At 38.7% G+C, this 23418-nt stretch overlaps 2 protein-coding genes and 1 long non-coding RNA gene across 4 annotated transcripts; 1 reads left to right on the top strand and 2 right to left on the bottom strand.

Moving 5' to 3' along the window:
* The first annotated feature begins 68 nt into the window (after positions 1-68).
* LOC113044044 (uncharacterized) lies at positions 69-16268 on the top strand. 2 transcript variants are annotated; one of them, XR_003275845.1, is made up of 5 exons: positions 69-168; positions 5423-5501; positions 5645-5737; positions 15851-15948; positions 16033-16268. It is a non-coding gene; the product is annotated as an uncharacterized LOC113044044 (long non-coding RNA). The 2 variants fall into 2 exon arrangements; XR_003275846.1 differs by having other exon boundaries at positions 5423-5509.
* Positions 1557-4364, bottom strand: LOC113044037 (calcium homeostasis modulator protein 1-like). Its single transcript, XM_026203627.1, has 2 exons — positions 3724-4364; positions 1557-2332 (listed from the first exon to the last, which is right to left on the bottom strand). Exons 1-2 carry the CDS (start codon positions 4273-4275, stop codon positions 1634-1636), a joined length of 1251 nt encoding a protein of 416 aa, XP_026059412.1. The 5' UTR covers positions 4276-4364; the 3' UTR covers positions 1557-1633.
* LOC113044034 (probable E3 ubiquitin-protein ligase HERC3) lies at positions 14413-22639 on the bottom strand. The gene is made up of 24 exons (XM_026203625.1): positions 22290-22639; positions 22011-22125; positions 21850-21926; positions 21519-21740; positions 21278-21369; positions 21036-21166; positions 20742-20866; positions 19775-19845; positions 19580-19689; positions 19238-19297; positions 19046-19151; positions 18777-18963; positions 18528-18691; positions 18362-18436; positions 18166-18270; positions 17982-18050; positions 17377-17505; positions 17163-17303; positions 16908-17074; positions 16741-16807; positions 16593-16651; positions 16004-16187; positions 15824-15923; positions 14413-15726 (listed from the first exon to the last, which is right to left on the bottom strand). The coding sequence occupies exons 1-24, from the start codon at positions 22498-22500 to the stop codon at positions 15512-15514; spliced, it is 2982 nt and encodes a 993-aa protein (XP_026059410.1). The 5' UTR covers positions 22501-22639; the 3' UTR covers positions 14413-15511.
* Positions 22640-23418: the final 779 nt, after the last annotated feature.

Raw genomic sequence — 23418 nt, 5'->3', positions numbered from 1 at the left:
CCAATCCCTCCCTCCCTTCCTGAGCGATTCCCCTCCTCCAATCCCCTGCGCGACTGCAGTCACAGGATGGCCTCCAATGCTTCTGTATGTCTCACTCAGAGGGCTGCAACATTTTAAAGGAAGTAAGGCCTCATGCATGCACGCTGCTGCAGAAAACAAAGGCTGGAGGTGAGAGACAAAACAAGCAAGTGAAAAAAAATTGAGAGTAAAAAACAATAGGGCAGACTGAATTAGTGACACGTATATGCAGCTGATCTGATACAGATCATGTTGCTGTCTGACCTACTAAAGCATTGACATGATCAAAGCCTGTTGATGTTTAACCACAGAATATAATTGTAGCTTTTAAACAGAGAAGGGGGGGGAAACATATAACAGACTCAGGCGACCAACCCCCAACGCAATGGATCCAGCTCTAGAGACAACAGCTGCTGCTTGCCTAACAACCATGTGCTCTCTCTGTGTCTCTGTTTGTCGCACTCAGCGATCTTGATGACTTATCAGTGGTATACGAGTTCAGTTTTGTGTTAAGCAGATTGTTTGCTGGTTATCTAAAAAAATTGCAGGTTACATTTCATTCTGAGATTGCCATTCGCAGTCATACAAGTGTTTTTTTGTGTGTGTCTGTGTGTGTGTGTTTTAGTTTTTTTTAGTTTTATGAAAAACTAGTTGTTAACTAAAACTAAAACTATATATATATATATATATATATATATATATATATATATATATATATATAAGTCAGTAATTGAAATGAAGATGAAATAAAGTAAAATATAAATACTGGATTAAAAAATGCTAAATTAAAAGAAAATTCTAAATGACAGAATTTTGGGTGAAATAGGCCTTTAAACTTAATTTCTTATTTCATGCCTATAACTGAAATAAACAATTATGTTTAAAGGGATAGTTCACCCAAAAATGAATATTCTGTCCCTCATATAGTTCCAAACCTGTAAGACTTTTGTTCGTCTTCGGAACACAAATTTAAGATATTTGATGAAATCTGAAAGCTTTCTGACCCTGCATAGACAAAATTGTTATTTTAGTTTTATTTGCACAGAAAAGGTATTCTTGTAGCTTCGCAAAACTAAAGTTGAGCCAATGATGTCACATGGACTGTTTTATTGATGTCCTTACTATGTTTCTGGACCTGGGAACATTACAGTTGTGTTAATGCAGGGTCAGAAAGCTCTCAGATATCATCAAAAATATATCAGTTTGTGTTCCAAAGATGAACAATATATATATATATATTAGTAGAAAAATTACATCAAATAGAGAGTATAACCAGTGTGTCAAATGTGGTGAGATGTGCTGTATAGTGGTCTCTGGTGGCACAAAGCGAGAGAGCATTTTATTTCAACTTTATTTAAACTATTCATCATCTGCTCACATAAATGTATGACTTTTACTGACAGATATATGTTGCAGTAGTAGAGTAAATAAGTAGAGCAAATAAAGTAGAGCATATAATATAAATATCAAACTAGAATTATGATTTATTGCTTTGGTTATACAATGTGATGCATAATATAACTGCAAAGACCTTAATGTATTTTGATGGTTAAGACAACATACATTAGAAAAGCAATATAATAGGATTTCTAGTGAGATGTGACATAAATATATCTCAAACCTTGCTATAATACACAGCCCATGTTTTTCTTTGAGGATTGCATGGAGAAGAAACACCACCATTCATCAGTCCATTAAAGCTTGTGCTAGCATTGCTACGTGTATTCATAAAACCATTTTGTTCTATGCTAAAGCTAGCATTCTCATATCCCTTGTCTAAATTGCTTTGGCCGATATCAAGGCCAGGATTCACATAACCGCATTTTAAGACATTTTGTCCCTTAATAAGTTCAGTTTTATCACAGATATTTTGGTCTTGATTTTTATTAGCATTCATGCTACAATCGCCATTTTGTTCAGTGCGAGCATCTCCATACTTTCTCAGACTCAGCGGAGGTTTGCACGTGTGCCAGTCCCACAGCACCTTATTCATGGTGTCTTGACGCCGAACGCCCAACAGTTTGTCTTCTTCTGTGTCAGGTTTATCGTCCTCATCGTCGCTATCATCTCCACGTGGATGATCATGAAAGCTTTGAATCTCACCGCTAACATCCTCAAAGTATTGTTTGATGCAGATCTTGGCAAAACTTTTAGCATGTTCTGTACAAGTCTCATCAAACATCTTGCGCTCTGTGTCTACATAGTGGGACCAGTATTTGGTTTTGAGAAAGGCCGCCTGAGTGAAGCAGGGACGAATGGCTCTGATCAGAAATGCAGCGATTGTGATGATCATCAAGAATAACCATCCAAAAGCCTGGAATATTAAGAATACAAACAAAAAAAATATGTATGTATTAGTAACATTGTTATTTTCAGCCTCATTGTACAGTGCCATTAAAAAGACTACATTTCTAAGTTAGTCTATGCCAATAGTTTTAGGCTTGTTCAGAGTGCTACATTTTCACCAACATTTTTAGCAGCCATGGTTCTTTAAGTATTTTCTTAATTCCTTTTGTCAACAAATAGATGTGTGTGTGTTAGTTTTGTTATATGTTTATACCATTTATACATTTTTATTTCATTTTTAGTTATTTTAGTAAATTATGTATAAAATGAGAAATGTTGCCTTGGCAGCTAACTTAAATAGGTTTAAGATTTTTTAAATATTGTAAGTAACCATTGTTTTAAGTAGCAAAAATGTAAAAAATGTTTTATTTAATTTACAGTTTTTTAAACTTTGTGTAAATGTTTTTTTTTATTACTTGCAGAATTACACTTTTTAAACACCTTTTCCACATTTCTGTAGACAAATTAATTATTTTTACTTCTAGAACCCAACTGTTCTGCTCTGACTGCTCTGAGTCTGAGTACTTTTTGAGTTTAGGCAGCATAGAAATGCACAATGTATTTTTTTTATGTAATTCTAATACTTTCATTTTGAATTAAAGGAATAGTTCACCCAAAAAAAATGAACTCAACCTCTTGTTGTTCCAAACCCTGCAAGACAGTGATCTCAAACTCAATTCTTTTGGAGCCTACAGCTTTGCACAGTTTAGTTCCAACCAACTAAAACTCACACCTGCTTGGAGGTTTCTAGTAATCCTGAAGAACTTGATTGGCTGGATCAGTGTGTTTGATTAGGGTTGGAGCAGAACTGTGCAGATCTGTGGACCTCCAGGTATTGAGTTTGAGACAACTTTTGTAAGACCTTCGTTCAACTTCGAAACACAAATTAAGATAATTTTTGATTAAATCAGAGAGCATTCTAAATGAATACTTTCTGTGCACAAAGAACACAAAAATAATGACTTTATTCAATGATTTCTTCTCTTCCGCATCATGCCCACCACCATTCATGAGAGAAGAATTATTTAATAAAGTCATTATTTTTGTTTTCTTTGCACACAAAAAGTATTGTATGCATCAGTTCAACCACTGATGTCACATGGAGTATTTAAATGACGTCTATGCTAATTTCTGGGCCTTGACCGTGGTAGTTTCCTTGCTGTCTATGGAGGGTCAGAAAACCCAGCTTTCATCAAATATATCTTAATTTGTGTTCCGAAGATGAAAAAGGGTATTACTGGTTTGGAATAACATGAGGGTGAGTAATTAATGACAGAATTTTTATTTTCATTTTGTAAACTATCCCTTTAATACCAAGCAGTGGCAAATAATACAGTAAGCAGAACTACATCATCTTACCTGTGAAATACACAATATGTATCTGGTGGCGGCCTCTCTCGATAGGATGTGCTGGCCATCATATATATGCTTGCATGGTATTTTGGCCAGTGTTCGTAAGAGTTGCTCCTGAGACAATCCATGTCCACTTACATTCTTGCCAAATTCTGACATATCCAGGTCCATACTGTAGGCACACAGGAAGCTTTTACCATCCATCAGAGTCACTGATATCCAAACGGCTGGTGCGATGAGCGAACGCTGGGATATGGACACACACATGTAACGAATGACTGCAGGGTCCTTCCTCCTCAGTCCCACCGGCCGTTTCCACTCCTCTGCCAGCATCGAGATATTGTTGTTTAGTACAAATCCCAAAAGAAAGAACCATATAGGTGGAATAACTAGCATACTGATCCCGTATGAGTAGTTGTATTCAGGGATACAGGGACAGTTGAATTCAAAAGACGTGTAGAGCTGAGCACTCGCCAGTGCCATGACGCCACAAATGCCATTCATAAAAGACTCTTGGTTGGACTGGAGAATCTGGGCCATCATACGGAACTTATCCATGTTGATATCTTGGATTGGTCTTGGATCTGGATATCAACCTGTATGTGAAAAAATGTTTGTTACTTGGAGGGTAAATATTGATATTTTACATGCAGAATGTCTTAAAATATAAAAGTCTCAAAAAAAGTTATCTACAATCTTAAAAATAAAAATCCTGGGGGGTGGGAGTGTGGGGGGTTGGGGGGTTTGCAGTTATCCGAACAAACTTTTTTCACTATAAAAAACCTTTTGTGCAGTAGAAAGATTCCATTAATTTTTAAGGTTCTTCATGCAACCACAGATGTACAGTGGCACAACACAACAGAAACAAGCCACAACACAACAAATAAGCAAAACACAACGGAAACAAGCCACAACACGATGAACTTAGCACCACACAACGGAAACAAGCCACAACAAAATGGAAACAAGCCACAACATAACAGAGGCAAGTCACAACATAACAGAAATAGGCCACAACACAACAGAAACAAGTAAAAACACAATGAAAACAAGCCGCAACACAAAGAAATGAGCTCAACACAACAAAATCTGTCCTATGTGGCATGCTGTGATGATTTAATTGTGTTGCAGAGATTTTGTTGTATCGTGGAGATTTTGTTGTGTTGTGCACCACTGTGCCACCGTATAGATGAAAATAAAAGTATGTAAAAAGTCAATTTGGAATTAAATGAATAATGAAATATGGATAATATTAGTTAACTGGAACTACCAATGAACAATACCAGCATTTATCAATCTTCTTAGTTCATGTTAATCTAAATTTACTAAAACAAGTTTAAAAGGTCAAAAGTACAAATTTGTTAATGCACAGTGAACTAATTATTATTATTTTTTTATGAACTAACATTATTAGGTTAATAAATGCTGTAAATATACATTACTCTCTTTTAGTTGAAGCATTAACTAATGTTTACAAATGAGACCTTATTGTAGAGTTAACAAAAAATGTACAATATGCAGTAAATTGTAGACTTTTTTTAATACATAATTAGACTAAGTACTGTAAATAGGGTCACGAGACAATTCACTGACTAAATTATTAAGAAATAAAATATAAAACTCTGTCTACTTACAGAATTTTGCAATGTGCTGCAAAATATTCATCCGCCTGTAAAATCAAAGGATTTTGTGTTTTCCGTTTCAGCTCTCATTATCTCTCTTTGACAAACAAAACGAAATACACACCTTCTTCCACGTGATGCGAAAGATTCTGAAGCTCTCAGGTGAAAATGTAAATCTGCTGATATCCTAAACTTCTGTCTGTTTGTATTTTGTCCTAGCAAACATCATAATTTCAGTATCAATTTTTTTTTTTATTTTTTTTTTTAATCATAGTTTATATGGTTGATTGTATGTATTTGCATAGATGGCGATACCATGGGAACAGGCGGTGTGGCTCAGAGATCATGCAAAGGCATTGCCTCTCCCATTTCAAAATAAATCCTCTGTGGAATTTCAGGTACAGTTGGTGGAAAACCTTAACTATACACTCTATTGTTAGCTATACAGTATGTATTGAGTACAACCTAGCAGAATTTATGCATACCAGTGCTAATGAAACTGATGATTGAAGGTGGAAGAGAGTGCTATTCATTCACTTCCCCCACTGACAATTCCTGCCGTTGCTGGGAATTGAACCCGCAACCCTCAGGTTACAAGTTGATTAGGCCATGACTGCTCTAGTAGTTATCATCTCCCCTGAAGGGCTTGACTGGACAAAGGTTCATCAACTTGATTAATAAACCACGATGCATCCCCAGAAAATATTATCAATGGGATTTTGATTCACCTCAATGAATACATATCAGTTCAGCAAAAGGGTTTGCACAGTCAGCACCTATAGCCACATGGTTAGTGTGGTGACACATAGCACAACTTTGCTCGGGGTGACCCAAGTTCAATTACCATCCTCTCCCCTTTGCTGATCTCGTCCCCCTTTATCCAATCAAAAATGCTTTCCTGTCTAATCTCTACTGTCCTATTCAGTAAGGGCATAAAAGCCAATAAATATAACTTCACATTTTGCTCATATACGTTTACCACTTCATATGGACACATTCCTTTATTCCTCAAGGTAAATATTCATTCAAAAACAGGCAATCACCATACCATCACGAAATTAAACCCAATCAATAAAAAACAAAAAAACCTAAGGATAAAACAAAGCTAAAGGATTGCAAATATTTGAGTGATCAAAGACTTGTGTTTTAGCAAGGTAAGTGGACACAAGCACCATTAAAGCAAATCAAATGTAACAACAGTTTTTAACTTCAGAGAGTCCACATGCTTCATTGCTGTGGCAGTAACCTCAGCTGGCAGAGACTATTGAGACTTCAGAACAACTTTGTTCTTACAAAGAACAGAATTGTATTTTTAATAAAAAAGGATAGTATGTCTTGGTGTATATTTGAGTGTTTTAGTTGATTCTAAAATTTCTGAAATGAATGGTTTGAAATGCACCACTAATGGGTTTATTTTGATTACTGAGCGATTTACAATTTATCTTTTGGTCCATACACAGCTATTAGACAAACTTGCATATAACATGGTAGGTAGAAGTGTTACCTCTGTACTATTTAAAAAAAAAAAAAAGAGGAAGGGTTTTATGACAGCACAGTGTAAAGGAAGTGTTCTGTCAAACTCAAACTCTGACAGAGTACATTCTGTGTGAGAAACAAAAAACCTAACAGAGCTCTACAAACTACACTGAGAAAAATGTTGTGCTTAAAGTTGGGGTTCTGAAAGGTAAATTGTTTAATCACATATAAAAATATCCATTAAGTAGTAGTGGATGATGTAAATTAAATAATATTTCAGAATGATGGACACTGGTGCTACTGGAACTTTAAGGCAGTAATATATTTACATTTACATTTACATTAAGTCATTTAGCAGACGCTTTTATCCAAAGCGACTTACAAATGAGGACAGAGTGGAAGCAATCTAAATCAACAAAAGAGCAATGATATGCAAGTCTCAGCTTAACGCAGTACACATAGCAAGGGCTTTTTAAATAATATAAATAAAAAGAATAGAAGAATAGAGCAAGCTAGTGTTCAAGATCTTTTTTGCTTTTGTTAATTGTATGATAAATTAAAATAAAACTGATAGAATACAAAAAGATTAGAACTAGTTAATAGAATTAGAATAGAGAGTGCTAGAGTTAGAAAACTAAATAAAGATGGAAGAGGGTTGGTTTTAGCCAATTCATGAAGATGGCTAAGAACTCGGCTGCTCGGATTGAGTTGGGGAGGACATTCCACCAGTTTAAAAGTCTGTAAGAGTGATTCTTTGGGATGGCACAATAAAGCGACGTTCACTTGCAGAATGCAAGCTTCTAAAGTAACTGATGCCTCAACTTTTTAAATATTAAAAATGTAATATAATTATTATTATTTCAAAAGCAATTCAATATTCATTTTTGATGATGTTGTTTATGAATATTTTCAAAGAAAATATACAGCTTTGTGTACTGGAGGTAACATTTCATTCATAGGATGAAGGACACATTACCAAAGGTGTTTGTTGTTGTCGTCAGTCTGCTCCTCTCAAAGGATCACAATGTCCTTCACGACCAAGATGATTGCATTATGGTGAGCATGCAAGACCATGAGCACTTTCTGTTGGAGGAGGGGGCAAAGCTAGAACATGGGGAGCATAGTGTTGCCATGAAGCTGCCACATTCAATTCAGGAAGAGTCACAAAGTCATCGCAGGGTGCCGAAAGGAGAGGGGGACACATCAGATGTTCAACAAATGATGCCAAATGACACGACCACAGTGCTGCGCACGGAGGAAATGTCCCCAGTGGGAGAGCAAAATGACTTCCACCAAAAGGCATTTGCACCAGATGACCAGGAAATATTGGATAATGAAACAGATAAACAGATATTGCATATGTCAAAGGAAGGCCTAACACATGATCATGTCAAAGAGGACCAGTCAGGGCCCACTGTGGACCAGAATGTTCTCAGGGGATGCGGCACACCCGGAAAAGCCATAATCTGACTGGTCCATCACAAACATCAAATTGATCAGGGATTATTCATTGACCAAAAAATACCAACTTCAAGTCAAAGGTTGACAACAATAACTCAAGGGAAACAACCTAGTGACCAAGAGGACACATACAGTTTGTACCTTTGAAAGACACTTTCCTTGATTTAAATTTTTTTTATTTTAAAAAATGTATTCAGAAAAGTTGCCTAGATGCAAAGTAAGATACTGAGATGCCTGAACACATCCCAAGTTTCAGATCTTGATTCCAAGACCTTAACTAGCTTCCATAACCAGCGTACCTTGGTTCCACCATCACCGTTGGCAAACTTGTAAGTTTTGTAGAGGGTTTGTGAATGACCTGCTGGAAGCTGTGAGGACTACAAGTTCGGACATGGAGATTGAGGACTTTGTTTGCGTTGGGAGCTTACACGAGCAATGGGCTTCAAGAAAGTGCTTCGTGTGCGACATACATGTACCTGTTGTCCATCCAAAGCCATATACTTTTGAGTTTGAGCTTTTGAAAGAAAGTAGAGGTTCTTCAACCATCCAGTACTGTTGCAGAGTCAGGATGGTCAAAGGTGATGCCAGTTCAACCATCTGCCCTTGCAGCAATTCCAGCTTAGATGATGATGATACGTTGTGTCTTCTACATCCAAATAAAAAAGATAATGTGACTGAAACGTACATTAAGGGCATTTTATGCCAAGAAAATAGCTCATATCTTGCTAAAAAGTATGTTCTGAAGTGGTTTAAGACAGTCGTTAAGAAAGCATGGGATGAGATCAGCTACAAGTATGAGTTTGACCTCCTATTCCAGAATAGCGAAAACCCTGGAAATCTCAAAGTTCGTTTCAGGTCAGGTCAGGTCATACTGTTCAATCTCACATCTGTGGTCAGATTTAAAGACTCAGAGGTATATCTGATCACGTATTCTCCCTCTGCCAAATTCTCACACACCCGTTGGTCTGAATGTTTAAAGGGGGGGTGAAATTACTGAGTTTTTTTACACTGTTAAAAGAGTTGGATTCCCATGCTAAACATGGACAAAGTTTCAAAATTTAAGTTGTACATTTGAAGGAGTATTTCTGTTCCAAAAATGCTCCTTCCGGTTTGTCACAAGTTTCTGAAAGTTTTTTTTTTCGAGTATGGCTCTGTGTGACGTTAGATGGAGCAGAATTTCCTTATATGGGTCCTAAGGGCACGTCTGCCGGAAGAGCGTGCGCTCCCATATAGCAGAGCACTGACTGAGAGCACAGACATTCACTGATCAGAGCGAGAGCATCGCGAAATGTCACAAAAGGAGTGTGTTTTTGGTTGCCAGGGCAAGACAACCCTTCACAGATTACCAAAAGAGAAACAGCATTAAAGGACCAGTGGATGGAGTTTATTTTTACAGAGCATCAACGGAGTTGTGCAAGTGTTTGTGTTTGTTCCCTGCATTTCGAAGATGCTTGTTTTACAAACAAGGCCCAGTTTGACGCCGGATTTGCACATCGTTTATTTCTTAAGGATAATGCAGTCCCAACGAAAAAGGATCACGATCGTGTGTTGGAACCGCATTCGGTGAGTAAAACTGCTTCAAATATCTCTGTGTTGTTAACTTAGCTGTCGGCGCGTAACGTTAAGCACATCAAGTAAACAACATGTGATGTTGTCATCAAACTGCACTTTCCACATTTACAGCTTAAAAAAAAAAAGACGACCAAGTGGAACTTAGTCATTTTCCAAAACCGCTAAGCAAATATATAAAGTTTCAGTACATACCACATAGAGATGTCATTGCTGATGCTGCTCTTGTTAAATTTCAGCCTCTTTATCTGATTCTGGTTTATAAATATACGCTGAATCTGACTGTTAGCCATGGTTTGTTTTGGTTGGTTTTGTCCTCACGATAATGAGACACAGCTTCCAAACGCTCTCAACGCAAAAGCCTACTGGCGCTTGTGATTCTTTAGCTCCGCCCACACGTCACGCCTCCAGCCGGTCGTTTTTTTCCGGGAAAAATCAGTACAGACTATCTTTCTCTTATGAATATAATAAAACTAAAGATTTTTTGGAGTTATGAAGGATGCAGTACTACTCTATAGGTACTCAAGACTAACAGGATATTGAGTGAAAACGAGAATTTCACCCCTCCTTTAATGCGCTATGAAAACGCCCTTCAACACATAACTAAAATGCTTCCAGACAACGCATGCAATATTCATTGCCTACAGATCCTTTCCTTCCTACACAAACACCAGACTGCCCTGACTGGACCATGTGGGCTAACAAACTACCACTTGAAGAATGCAGTGTTACATCTTCTAGTCAACAAAACCTTATCTTGGGACCCTGAGCAGATGGCTTGCAGACTTCATGATATGCTGACTTTCTTAAAGCAGAAACTTAAAGCTAAATCATTAAACCATGCTCTGGTTGGGAATCTTCTCATTCCTAGTGAGATTGGATTTCCAGAAGAATTCAGAGTGGGAAAACCTGTTAACTTGTGTCTGCCATTGTCAAATGAAAAGTTGTACTTAAAACAAATAGACACTTACTGGAGATGATTAGAAACATGCCAGTTCTGATATATGAATATGGATCAATGTGAAACATTCTATAAGAAAAAAAATATAATTTTAAGGGATGCTGTGCCGGAAATGCTTAAATGTACTTTTGCTCAGTTCATTATTTCATAATGCATCTACTGTTTTGGTGACAAATGTAAAGAAACAAGCTAATTTGTGAATGCAGGCATAATTACATAGTTGGAACTTTTAGAGTCCCTAAGAAATCCGTCTTCAGTAAAAGACGTACTCTTAGGAATCATCATATGATTCCCAGAACTCGCTCTCAAATATGGCCCTCCTTTGACCCGGCGCTCGTGTGGGACGGATCAGAGCCACCGTCTCACCAGACGGAGAAGGGAGAAAAAGCGCACGTCCGCCATGGTGGCACCACTGCCCATGATGGCCGCAAGGCCAGCGCCACAAGGCAAGACGGCTGCCAGCCTAGCAACCAAGATGGCCGCTGATACATTTTTGGATTACTTCTCCATGTTGAACAAGATCCTAGAGATTCCAAGGAGTGTTCACGTCACGGCTGCTGAGCCAGCGCCACAGCCCAAGTTGGCCGACAGCCCAGCGCCACAGCACAAGATGGCCACTAACCCAGTGCCAATGCCGAAGATGGCCACCAGTCCAGAGCCATGGCCCAAGATGGCCGACCGTCCAGAGTCATGGCCCAAGATGGCCGTCAGCCCAGCGCCACAGCACAAGGTGGTCACCAGCCCAGCACCACAGCACAAGGGTCAACTGGAACCTGACTCGACTCTGGAAGGTCAACTGGAACCTGACTCGACTCTGGAGGGTCAGCCCAGCACCGCAGCATAGGATGGCTGCTAGCCCAGCGCCACAGCACAAGATGGCCACTAACCCAGCGCCAATGCCCAAGTTGGCCACCGGTCCAGAGCCACAGCCCAAGATGGCCACCCGTCCAGAGTCATGGCCCAAGATGGCCGCCAGCCCAGCGCCACAGCACAAGGTGGTTGCCAGCCCAGCACCACAGCACAAGATGGCCGACCATCCAGAGTCATGGCCCAAGATGGCTGCTTGCCCAGCACCTCTGCACAGGATGACAGCCACAGCTGACCTTCCAGAGTTGAGTCAGGTTCCTGTGAACCCTCCAGAGTCGAGTCAGGTTCCGGTTGACCCTCCAGAGTCGAGTCAGGTTCCAGTTGACCCTCCAGAGTCGAGTCAGGTTCCAGTTGACCCTCCAGAGTCGAGTCAGGTTCCTTCCAGAGTCAGGGCTAGTCACCGATGACCTTCCAGAGTCAGAGCTAGTCACCGATGACCTTCCAGAGTCAGGGCTAGTTACCATTGACCCTCCAGAGTCAGGACTAGTTACCATTGACCCTCCAGAGTCAGGACTAGTCACCGTTGACCTTCCTGAGTCAAGTCAAGTCACCGGTGATCTTCAAGGACAAAGTCAAGTCACCAGTGATCTTCAAGAACAAAGGCAAGTCACCATTGATCTTCATGAACAAATGCAAGTCACCAATGATCTTCATGAAAAAATGCAATTCACCAATGATCTCCATGGACAAATGCAAGTCACCAGTGATCTTAATGAGCAGAGTCAGGCCAACAATGATCTTCAGGAGCAGAGTCAAGTCAGCATTGGTCCTCTGGAATCCATTCTAAACACCATGGGATTACCAGAGCCTTTCCATGTCTCTGCTGAACTACTGGAGCCTCTCCTCGTCTCAGCTGGATTACCAGAGTCTCTTCATGCCTCTGTAGAACTTCCAGAGCCTTGTCACGTCTCGGCTGATCTACCAGAGTCTTTCCTCACCTCTGCGGAACTTCCAGAGCCTCGTCATATCTCAGTCGAACCCTCTGAGCGCCCGACTGATCCTGTCGTGGCCATTGAGGCTACCCTTAGGCTACCCTTAACTGGTTCACGTTCTTTGTTTCAGACTTGCCCAACCGGACTGGCTCTCCTTCGGCGCCGCCCTGGTGGGCTTTGGTTTTGACCACACGGACGTGGTGGTCTTCTGCTCTGCCCTGGGGGGCGTTCATCCCAACCACACGGTTGTGGTGGTCTTCTGTACTGCCCTGGGGGGCTTCCTTCCTGACCACACGGTTGTGGTGGTCTTCTGCTCCGCCCCGCGGTCCTGCCCAGTCGGCGTCACCCTGGGCTCCTGAACGCCCGATCCACCCTGATCTCCTGTTTTGTTGTTGTTGTTGTTTATTTTTTTTTGTTCACTTCCTGTCCCTGTTCCCCTCTGTTAGCCTGGCCCTCCGTCCCTCCCCCTGAACCTCCTCCGGTCCACCTCCCTCCTGGTCTCCCTGTTTTGTGTTTGCACTTCTGGTGTCTGTTCCCCATTTACATGTTCCTCTGGTCTCTGGTTTCCCCATTTTTTCTGTCCCTCCCCCTGAGCCTCCACCTGTCCGCCTCCCTCCTGGTCTCTGGCTTTGTAGTCTTGTCTTGAAGCGTCTGGGAGCCGCTCCGTAGAGGGGGGGTATTGTCACAGTGTCTGGTTTGTGTTCCCTGGGTATCCACTAGATGTCCTCCTTCCCCACGGTGTCTTGTCACTTCATGAACCACATTCCTCACGTTCTCTGTCTAATCATTGCACTCAGCTGTCACTGGTCATCAATCATTGCACTCAGTCAATTCCCCATTAGCGTTTGTCTCTCCCTGTGTATTTATATCCGGTCTGTCTTAGTATGTGTCACGGAGTCCTTGTTTAATTCACGTCCGTCTCTAGTCGTGCTCTCACCTTGTGTCCTTGCTTGTTTATGTTGGATTGATGTTTGATATTGACCCCTGCCTGGACTATTTATTCTTTGGATTGCCCTTAATAAAAGACATACTCGCATTTGGATCTCGCACTGTGTCTCCTTGTATCCCAGTCGTGACAACAGTGGTTGGAAATCTGTTTATCCGTCAGTACCTTGTGCTTTTTCCTTTCTTTATAGAAAACGTGGTTCATGGTTCTTTAGAGCAGTTTAGAAAGAAGGTGGAAATGGCGGGGCTGCGTTTTCCATGCATTTGTAGATGCTGGGAGCAGGGAATATATAGAGAGCCTTATTGTAATAATTAAAATATCAATATTTGGCACCAGATATTGATTCTCGTCTTGAATAGAAAAGAACAGCGATATATCACCATATCGATATATTGTGCCACCCCTAAAAATAGCATTGTTGCATGAATAATAAACAAGTGATAAAATGATCCATTCCTAACTATGGAGCCATGCTTTCAGGTACATTCATAATCCTGTGAAACATTTTTGGCTGTTGCCGTTAATAATGTGTTTTTATGTCGGTAATAATTTCACCAATAACAACAAAGCTAATATTCTCTCTGAGTTTCAAAGTTCCATTATGAAAATTAGCCACAGTTTTTACAGGAATAAAACCAAAAATCATGTCTCTTGTAGCCATGGCAACCACAAATTAACCATGGTTTTGTTACTTTAATAATTTACAATGAAGTATTAAGATTATTATTATTATTATTATATATATATATATATATATATATATATATATATATATATATATATATATAAATAAACAGAGTAAGATAACAATAGTGTTTCAAATAACTTGAAATGCATTAAATAAAAACAATGAGGCAATAATGACTGGTAAATTAATAACTATATGGTTTCATTCAATAACACTAAAAAATACATAATGTAATACAAAATAAACAATTTATGTACATTGCATGTTATTACAAATGCCTGCAAAGTGAGCCAAAGGCCATTCAATTGCTGCAGCTACACTTAAAGGACAATTAAATCATTGTAGGCTATTGACCAAACATTTGATTGAAATATACACTTAATCTATCATTTTTGGCCACTTTTTTGCTATATATAGATGACACAGCCTCTATAATTTCTTAAACAAAATAACATGTTATCATCACAACTGTTACAAAAAATAAAAATGGTTTTAGTAAAACTGCTTTATTTTCTTTTGCATGATTTCTGAATGCTTGAAACTATAAAATCAATCACCTATATTATTAAAATCATATAGCCATAGGTAACTATAGATTTGTAAATAATGCAACTTATTTACTTTGATATTTTATTAAAGTTCTATTTTGATGCCTATAGTAGTTTTTATATAGTAGTCAATTATATTTGAGGGAGGGGGCACAACAATTCAATCAGTGTTGCCAAGTCTGCAGTTTTCCTGTGGAATTGGGTTACTTTAACACTGTTGTCGTGGGTTGTTTTTTGTGTCCGCGGGTCTAAGAGACACAAATAACGCAATATTTTGTCCCTGAGATGCTAATTTACCAGGGAGCCCCACCAAAACTTGTATTTTACCCCCCACAATGTGATTTTAAACATGGTACGCGCTCGAAACGCAATTGGGTTCGTTTTGAGCAGCAATTGGGCAGGTTTTGTTGTGAAAACTTGCCAACCCTGAATACAATCCTGCTTAGGGCACTCATTAGACCAGCAGCAGCCCTGAATGATAATTATATAATTTAAAAGATAATGTGAGAAATAATAAAGGAGAATATACATTTATTTTAACACCAAATAACCAAATTTGCTAAAATTTCTATAGCTCTCCTATTGTGTTTATTTACAAATACTTACTTTTTTTTAATAACACCTATATAAATCTTAAGCAAAATGTTTCATTCCCAACAAGAGTGAGTGATCTGTGTTATATCTGTGTGGCAAATCTGTGACTGTATAGCTTATATTTTGGAGTTCACCCTCGTCCAAAAACCTCACAAAAGCTGATTGCGTGTATAAGCTTGTTGCGAAGTGTGTTAATATCGCTGTATTTGGGAATAATTAATCTGCCAAAACAGGTCTGGGCCTCTGGCAGTCGGTCATCTGCATCAGCACAGTCTAACAGTAAAATCTTCAGAGAGCGCTTTGAGAAACCTCCCACAGGTACACGGTCCGTCCCATACAAGAAAACTAGAGAAAAATAAATAATGTGAGGATGTGAAGGAATAATAATGATATTCCTTATGTAGATGCATCAAGACATTCATATGTTCAAGACGGCACCTACTCAGAAATTTCCTCTTGTTCTCCTCAGAGAGCTCATAGAAAACAGTCCAGAAGTTCTTGATGAGCTCATCAGAGGCAGAGCACTTTTCATAGGAAGCACACTGAAGATGAAGCAGAAAAACTCAGGTACTGTGAAATATTTAAAACCTCAAGAATTGGCAAATTTCTTGAACATGTTTACCAGCTGAAGTTCCTTCCACTCGTATTTAGGGGAGCCTTGGAAAAGCTGCTGGAGTTCCTCAGGGTGGAACATGCTCCAGGCATCAAGTGGACAGCCCTTATAGAAACCTCTTGAAAAATGTTTGAACTGTTTCTTTACGGACTTGTTGAAAACGAAGTTCACATACAAATCCACATACTTCTGTCTGGGAAAAAAAATAAAAAAGTTCTTTCTTTGCAATGCACAGAAGGAACATTTACAGCAGGGGTCACCAGAGTTGGTCCTGGGAGGCTGGTGTCCAGCAGTGTTTAGCTCCGATTTACCTCAACACACACTTGCCTTGAAGTTTCAAGTATACCTAGCAAGACCTTGATTAGCTAGTTGAGGTGTGTTTGATTAGGGTTGTGGCTAATCTCTGCAGGACACCAGCGCACCAGGAACAAGATTTCTGACCCCAGATCTATAGCATCTGTAGATTCATTTGCCGTTTTATGTTGTTTTGTCATGTATGTATTTCAGAAGTAATGCATAATTAAATAAAGTCTATTATAACATCAAGAGGTTATTTTGCTAGTTATAAACTTTGGCCGGATGGATAGATAGTTTCTACCTATTAACTTTGGTCACTTCAATTTGATCTCCGTTTGGAATGAGTTTTTTTCCTTTGACCTGAAGGAGGTAAATAACAGGACAAATGTAAGCATTTAAACAACAGCTGCACACACTTTTATACAAATGAACCATAGAAACTGTATTACCGTGAAATCCAAAAAGAGCATATCCACTACTTCCTCCTCGTCCTCCTCAAGAAGGCTTTTCAGACTTCTAATGAGATTTATGAAATACAGTTATGACCTGCTCTGAAACACTACTGTGAAGCCTACTGTATAAAAAGTCTAATGTCTCGTAGTCTTTAATCGTTTACCTGGCCTCCACAGGAGACAGTTCCTCCAGATCATTCAGAGTGGGACTCTGCTGGAGGAGTTTCTTGAACAAGGCCAGTGGGAACTCAATGTTTATATAATGACGGTTGTAGAGCGCCATTCCACAGATAACACCAAGATAGTAAAAATCTCTATTAGCTTGCATGCCCTGAAACAGACACAAGCATCACAGTACATGTATGTGATATATGAGCAAGACCACATTAGGAAGAATGAATGTTTGGTGTAAAACTTACATCAGGATTGAACCAAACAAGCGAACTCTCATGGACTTCCAGCACCTTCTTCTCCCATTTCAGAAGAGATTGAGAAAGGAGGGAGAAAAATTCTGCCGATAAACCCCTCATATCTACTCCATTCTCCCCAATGAACGTCACCTGGACAGGAGATTTTCATTAAAATACCATATCAGACATTTCAACTCTGATTTCAATTCTGTAATTCTTTTACCTGCAATGGATTACGATATGTGTGTTTTTTTTGTCTGAGATACATAAGTGTGTCCAGCCACACTGATTCTCTGTTTATGTGCAACACATTGGCACTGGCCCTGGGTTTGAAGAGTTGCCACTGCAAGTACTAAGAAGAGTAAAATAATGTTGGCTTTTAAAGGTAATGTTGAATGTTGAGAAAATAATGTTGGCTTTTTTCCACCCAAAAATGCAAATTCTGTCTAATTCAAATCTGTATGGCTTAATTTTTTCTGCGTAACAGAAATATTCTGAAGAATGTTTGTAACCAAACAGTTTACCCATTGACTTCCATTATATTGTAGAAAATAAATTTAGTTTTAACTTTAGTTCTAGCACTGTTGTGCTTTGGGCTACCCAAGTCCCGGCTCGCAGACCTTTCCCAATCCCACCCCCTTCTCTCTCCCTCACATCCTGTCTAAATACTCTTAATAAAGGCAAAAATAAATCTTTATTTTTTTTTAAAAAGAAGAAATGATGACAGAATTTTCATTTTGGGTGAACTTTGGCTTAAAATCATAGCTGTTTGGCATATTCATGTATGGGATATGTATGACTGAGTACATCCTCATGTCTGGCACTCACATGAAACATTCTCCGTTTACAAACAGTGTCAGCCACAAAAGGGAACTTGACCAATATTTCAATGGTTCCCTGAAAGAAAAATGCAGTAAAGTAATATAACATTTCTGGTAGTTATTGCTATATGTAATGCAAATCTATGTGAAATGTACTGATATGTATCATGTCCGAAGCCTTCAATACCTACAAAGTAATAATCTTTCAATTTCAGCATATCCTCACAATCATCAGTCATAGCAGACTGCAATAGCAGAAATAACTGCATTAACAGATCCTTGAAGGTGGCTTGCAGCTATTGATGCAAAAAAAGAATTCTGTGGTGATTTGGTTTTCCTCTAAAAATCTCTTTGTGCAGCAGAATTCACTATTGCTTTGGTTCTTACTGTATCTAGTAGATCACAGATCTCATGAATGAGGAAATCCCTCTTTGGGATGTCTCTGTTGGCATTGCAGTGGACCTTCACAACAAAGTATAAACAAATATTATACAGTGATAGACTAAATTACATCTTCGATCCAAAAAAGCTTATTTAGAAAAAAAAAAGGCACCTGATAGATCATCTGAAGTATCTTCAAAAACCTCTTCAGGCGTCTAGTTAAGTCATAGCCCATTTTACCAGAAGAAATCTGGCCAATCAGCTCAGCAGATGCTCTGCGAAATAACCTCACCAGGCCTTTGAGCCAATCATCAGGAATTTTGGACCAGTACTTCTCTGAGAATATAACATACAAAAACTTAAGACAAATAGAGCAAAGCCAAAAACACAAGTGAAAGGCTGAAAGTTCTCCCAGCTTTACCTAACACCTTGTGAGCATCGGGATCCAGCTGAAGGATTTTGGAGGCCAGAGCTTCAGTGAGTTCGGTTCGTTGTTGTTTCTTGAGACGTCTGATGAGCTCAGGGAGGAGAAGATAAACTCTCAATGATTCCTCACCAACTGGTTTTGGATTCAGAGATCGCAGCATCTGTTCAACCACCTTCATTACCTGAGATACAAAAACGATTAGCTCCTTCTTATTGTTTATAATGTTATGAACATTTTTAATGTTTATAAATGTACACCATTACCTCTGACATCAAGCTTTTATTCTCTGATAACTTTGCAAAGGATGTTTTAACCAGATCAAAATCCAAACCACAATGCTCTTCAGACCTTGGATATTGATCATCACGACTACAAAAACAGACATTTAGATTAATATCTGCAACGGAAGGAGGCACAAATATGAGAAAATATTAAAAAGAACTACTTCATTTTACTTCATTTTGAGAAAACTTCCATTCAGAGAGGCAGGGGAGGAGAACACTGCGTTTATTTCCCTGTAAATAACAAGATACTTTTACAAATTCTTTCTGAGTCCATTTTTTTATGCATAAATATATACAATTGCTGATTTATATTATATTAGGGTACAACCTTTTATACATAATAGTTAATAATCTCTTCTATTTAACAGTAAGTTTAAAAAGGACAAATGTATTACGGTCGTGACATTTTCACATGCAATTTCCCAGTATTTCAAAAATGGCATGGGAATAGTATACATAAAATCTGAATTTATGTCAGTATCAGTAAATGGAAACACTATATGAAACACTCACTGCTTTATTGTTGCCCATGGATCAGTTCCAGACAGCCATCGGTCAATCATTCTGTCATTTAATGTCAAAACCCCTCTGCTTGGATTGGATTTGCCCTTACTTTCAAGTTCCTACAAAATACAAGTAACATGAGTAAACACAGTGCAGCAATAATTTATGTTAAACCATTAATGAATGAAAACTGCCATGTCCTACTTTGAAAAACAAGGCAAAGGAATGATTCTCCCCAGCGATGATTTTTTCAATCGTATATTCACGATTACATTCTGTGTGCAACAAATACTTCGTTTAGATCTTTGAGCATCATCATGAATATAAAATAATTATAAAGAAATACCCTAATCCTAAATTATGACTTTTACAGGTGGTCATATAATAAGAATATCATCAAAAAAGTTAATTTATTTCACTAATTACATTCAAAAAGTGAAACTTTTATATTATATTCATTCATTACACACAGACTGATGTATTTCAAATGTTTATTTCTTTACATTTTGAAGATTATAACTGACAACTAAGGAAAGTCCAAAATTCAGTATCTCAGAAAATTTGAATATTACTTTTTAGAAAGGATTTTTAGAAATCTAGGCCAACTGAAAAGTATGAAAAAAAAAAACTTTACACTGGACCTCAAGTAACGTGGATTGTGTGCCTCTCTTCTCTTCCTCCAGACTCTGGGACCCTGATTAATCTATTCATCTATTAATGTGCTTGGACACAGAGCTCTGTGAACAGCCAGCCTCTTTTTGCAATGACCTTTTGTGTCTTGCCCTCTTTGTGCAAGGTGTCAATGGTCATCTTTTGGACAACTGTCAAGTCAGCAGTCTTCCCCATGATTGTGTAGCCTACAGAACTAGACTAAGAGACCATTTAAAGGTATTTGCAGGTGTTTTGAGTTAATTAGCTGATTAGAAGGTGGCACCAGGTGTCTTCAATATTGAACCTTTTCACAATATTCTAGTTCTGAGATACTGAATTTGGGATTTTCATTAGTTGTCAGTTATAGACATCAAAATTAAAAGAAATAAACATTTGAAATAATACATCAGTCCATGTGTAATGAATGAATATAATATACAAGTTTCACTTTTTGAATGGAATTAGTGAAATAAATCAACTTTTTGATCATATTCTAATTATGACCAGCCCCTGTACTTACCAGTTGGCAGATCCACAGGGAAAGGCACAGACTGTGCAATCATTTCTCCATTTCCCAGTTGCCCTTGCAACCCACATCCAAATGAGTAGATCAGCTTCGACGTGATTGATACAAGTGTGTAGTGTCTTTATACAAGATTTAAAAAAAATCATTATTAAACTGAACTATACAAAGACTTGTATTAGGACTAATATCTATCTTGTGAGGAATTATCTTGATGTTATGCTTGCATGAGATTTAAAAAAGGTGCATACAGAAATCTTAAGTATTTCTCTGAACACCGACTGTCTTTACCTCCCACACGTTACTTGTGACACTTCAGATCCCCACAGTTCAGCAACCACCCGCGGATGATGTTCATCTCTAAAAGAGTTGTGCCCAAGCTGACCAGAGCCTCCGGATCCAAATGTGAACACTGTGCCACCCTAATGATACAGCCATAACATCAGCATCTATTTCAGATACAAATTATTATATATAATAGTATATAAATGCTACAGAAAATAAAATATAACAATACAAAAATTATACTCCACCTTTGATAAAGCGGCAGTGTGTTCTCCTCCACATGAAATCGATACAGTTTTTTTCCCGTTCAGGCTATTTAAAATGGTTGGGATGTGTCTGTCTGTGGTCACAAGAATGGTGAATAGAATTCATTACTTCCAAATACATCATATTGATGCTTTTGATATAGATATTTATTGCACAATTTGGTACATTTAAATGTACTTTCTTACTATACTAATACTATATTAAACTTTTGCATAATCAGACCTGTGGTGTCTCCGAGGCCCAGCTGTCCAGCAGAGTTCTTTCCCCATCCAAACACGACTCCAGAGAGAGACAACACAAAGCTGTGGTCTCCTCCAGCGCTGATCTGAGCCAGCGGGACCCCACTCAGACTCTGAACATGTTGAGCAGACGGAGAGCCGGGATGATCTTTCCTCAAACCCAGCTGACCGTGAGAGTTCTCCCCCCATACGAACACCTGACCATCTGAAAGAGCAACAGCTCTCAACATCTACACTCAAACCTCAATCGATTCATCTCAATCATGAGAAGCTAAAAGATGAAAGCAAATGGCAGATGAAATAGTTGTCAATACCCTTAGTTAGCGCCATTGAATGATGGTCTCCACATGTGATCTGAATCACCTGCCTGTTATCCAGACCTTTGAGAGGCCTGCAGAGACAAGACAATCTGTCAGATAGATATATGCTATTATCATTAATGGTCATTTATACTGTCATATCTCCATAAACATACTTGCACACAGTAGATTTGTCCATGATGAGAACTTTTCCTAAATCAGAAAGAAGGACTGCACCATCTCCTCCACAGACAATCAGTCTGATTCTGTCATTCTTTAGCTGTAGTTGTACTGGAGGAGTATATAAAGTATTTTCATTAATTCAAATTCATTATGATGATGTCATTAATACACTTACAGTAGGCTATAATTCAGTAAATCATATACTTTCACATACAAACTTGGATTTGTAACTTTTTAAACTATGACATGAAGTGACATTTAGAGCATCATACTTAGTTTTCCATTATTACGATCTTCACTGCGCAATCTCAGGACCGAGACCTTTCCATCCCGGATAAATCCAGCAAAACTCCTTCCAGCTGACATGTCCTGGACAATTAATCTCGGACACACAGATTGTATTCCAGAATTGCCATGTCTGACTTGTTCAGGCTTCACCAGCCCCAAACCCTCTCTGATCTGCGATCCCCAAAAACACAACATGATCACAGCTGATGCACGAGAAGAACAGACTCCTGAAGAGATTCTCTGCAGTGCATCCTGGTCTGAAGAAAACACTCACGAAAGTAAAAAAGGATATGCTGACTTCAGACTAAACGAAACTTTTTCGATTTCCCCAAAAATGAAAGCGTTTGGAAATTGTATCTACCATGTTTGTAGTTTTTTTAATGCTGACCATCTAACCCATTGAAGTCCTTATTTCCGCGCCACTGAATAAAAATAAATAGTCAGCAGTTATCTTATTTACATTTTATTCACTGAGGACAAATACGGATGAGGGATAACGATTTATTAGAAAAACGAAACCAAAACTTAAAGAGACAGCCTAGTTCATCCAAAAATGAATATATTTATATACATTTTTTTACTCCGTCTTTTTCGAAAGTGTGACTTAATATTGCTTAAAGCACCACATTCTGACCGTTTTCACACAATTTGGCAGGATGTTATACAATGTATATATGGGCTATATTTATTCTGTACCGACATTCAGACTTGTCCAGCAGGTGGTGGTAATGCAACTAAAAGTTGTAGAAGATGACAGACATTATTTTACCAACTTCCCTGCTGAAAAAAATAGCATATGCTGGTTAGGTATGTTTTGATGCTGAGATTCTGGTTTATGCTGGTCCTTTGCTGGTTTATACTGGTCCTTTTGCTGGTTTGTGCTGGTCCTTTGCCGGTTTGAGCTGGTCCTTTGCCGTTTTACGGTGGTCCTTTGCGGGTTTACACTGGTCCTTTTGCTGGTTTAGGCTGGTCCTTTGCCAGTTTACGCTGGTCCTTTGCTGGTTTACGCTGGTCCTTTGCCAGTTTACGCTGGTCCTTTGCTGGTTTACGTTGGTCCTTTGCTGGTTTACGCTGGTCCTTTGCCGGTTTACGCTGGTCCTTTGCTGGTTTACG

The sequence above is a fragment of the Carassius auratus genome, chromosome 26 (genome assembly GCF_003368295.1).
Source record: "Carassius auratus strain Wakin chromosome 26, ASM336829v1, whole genome shotgun sequence".
Taxonomy (NCBI): Eukaryota; Metazoa; Chordata; class Actinopteri; order Cypriniformes; family Cyprinidae; genus Carassius; species Carassius auratus.
Note: the sequence above shows the minus strand (reverse complement) of the source record. Positions and strands in the feature narration are given on the sequence as shown.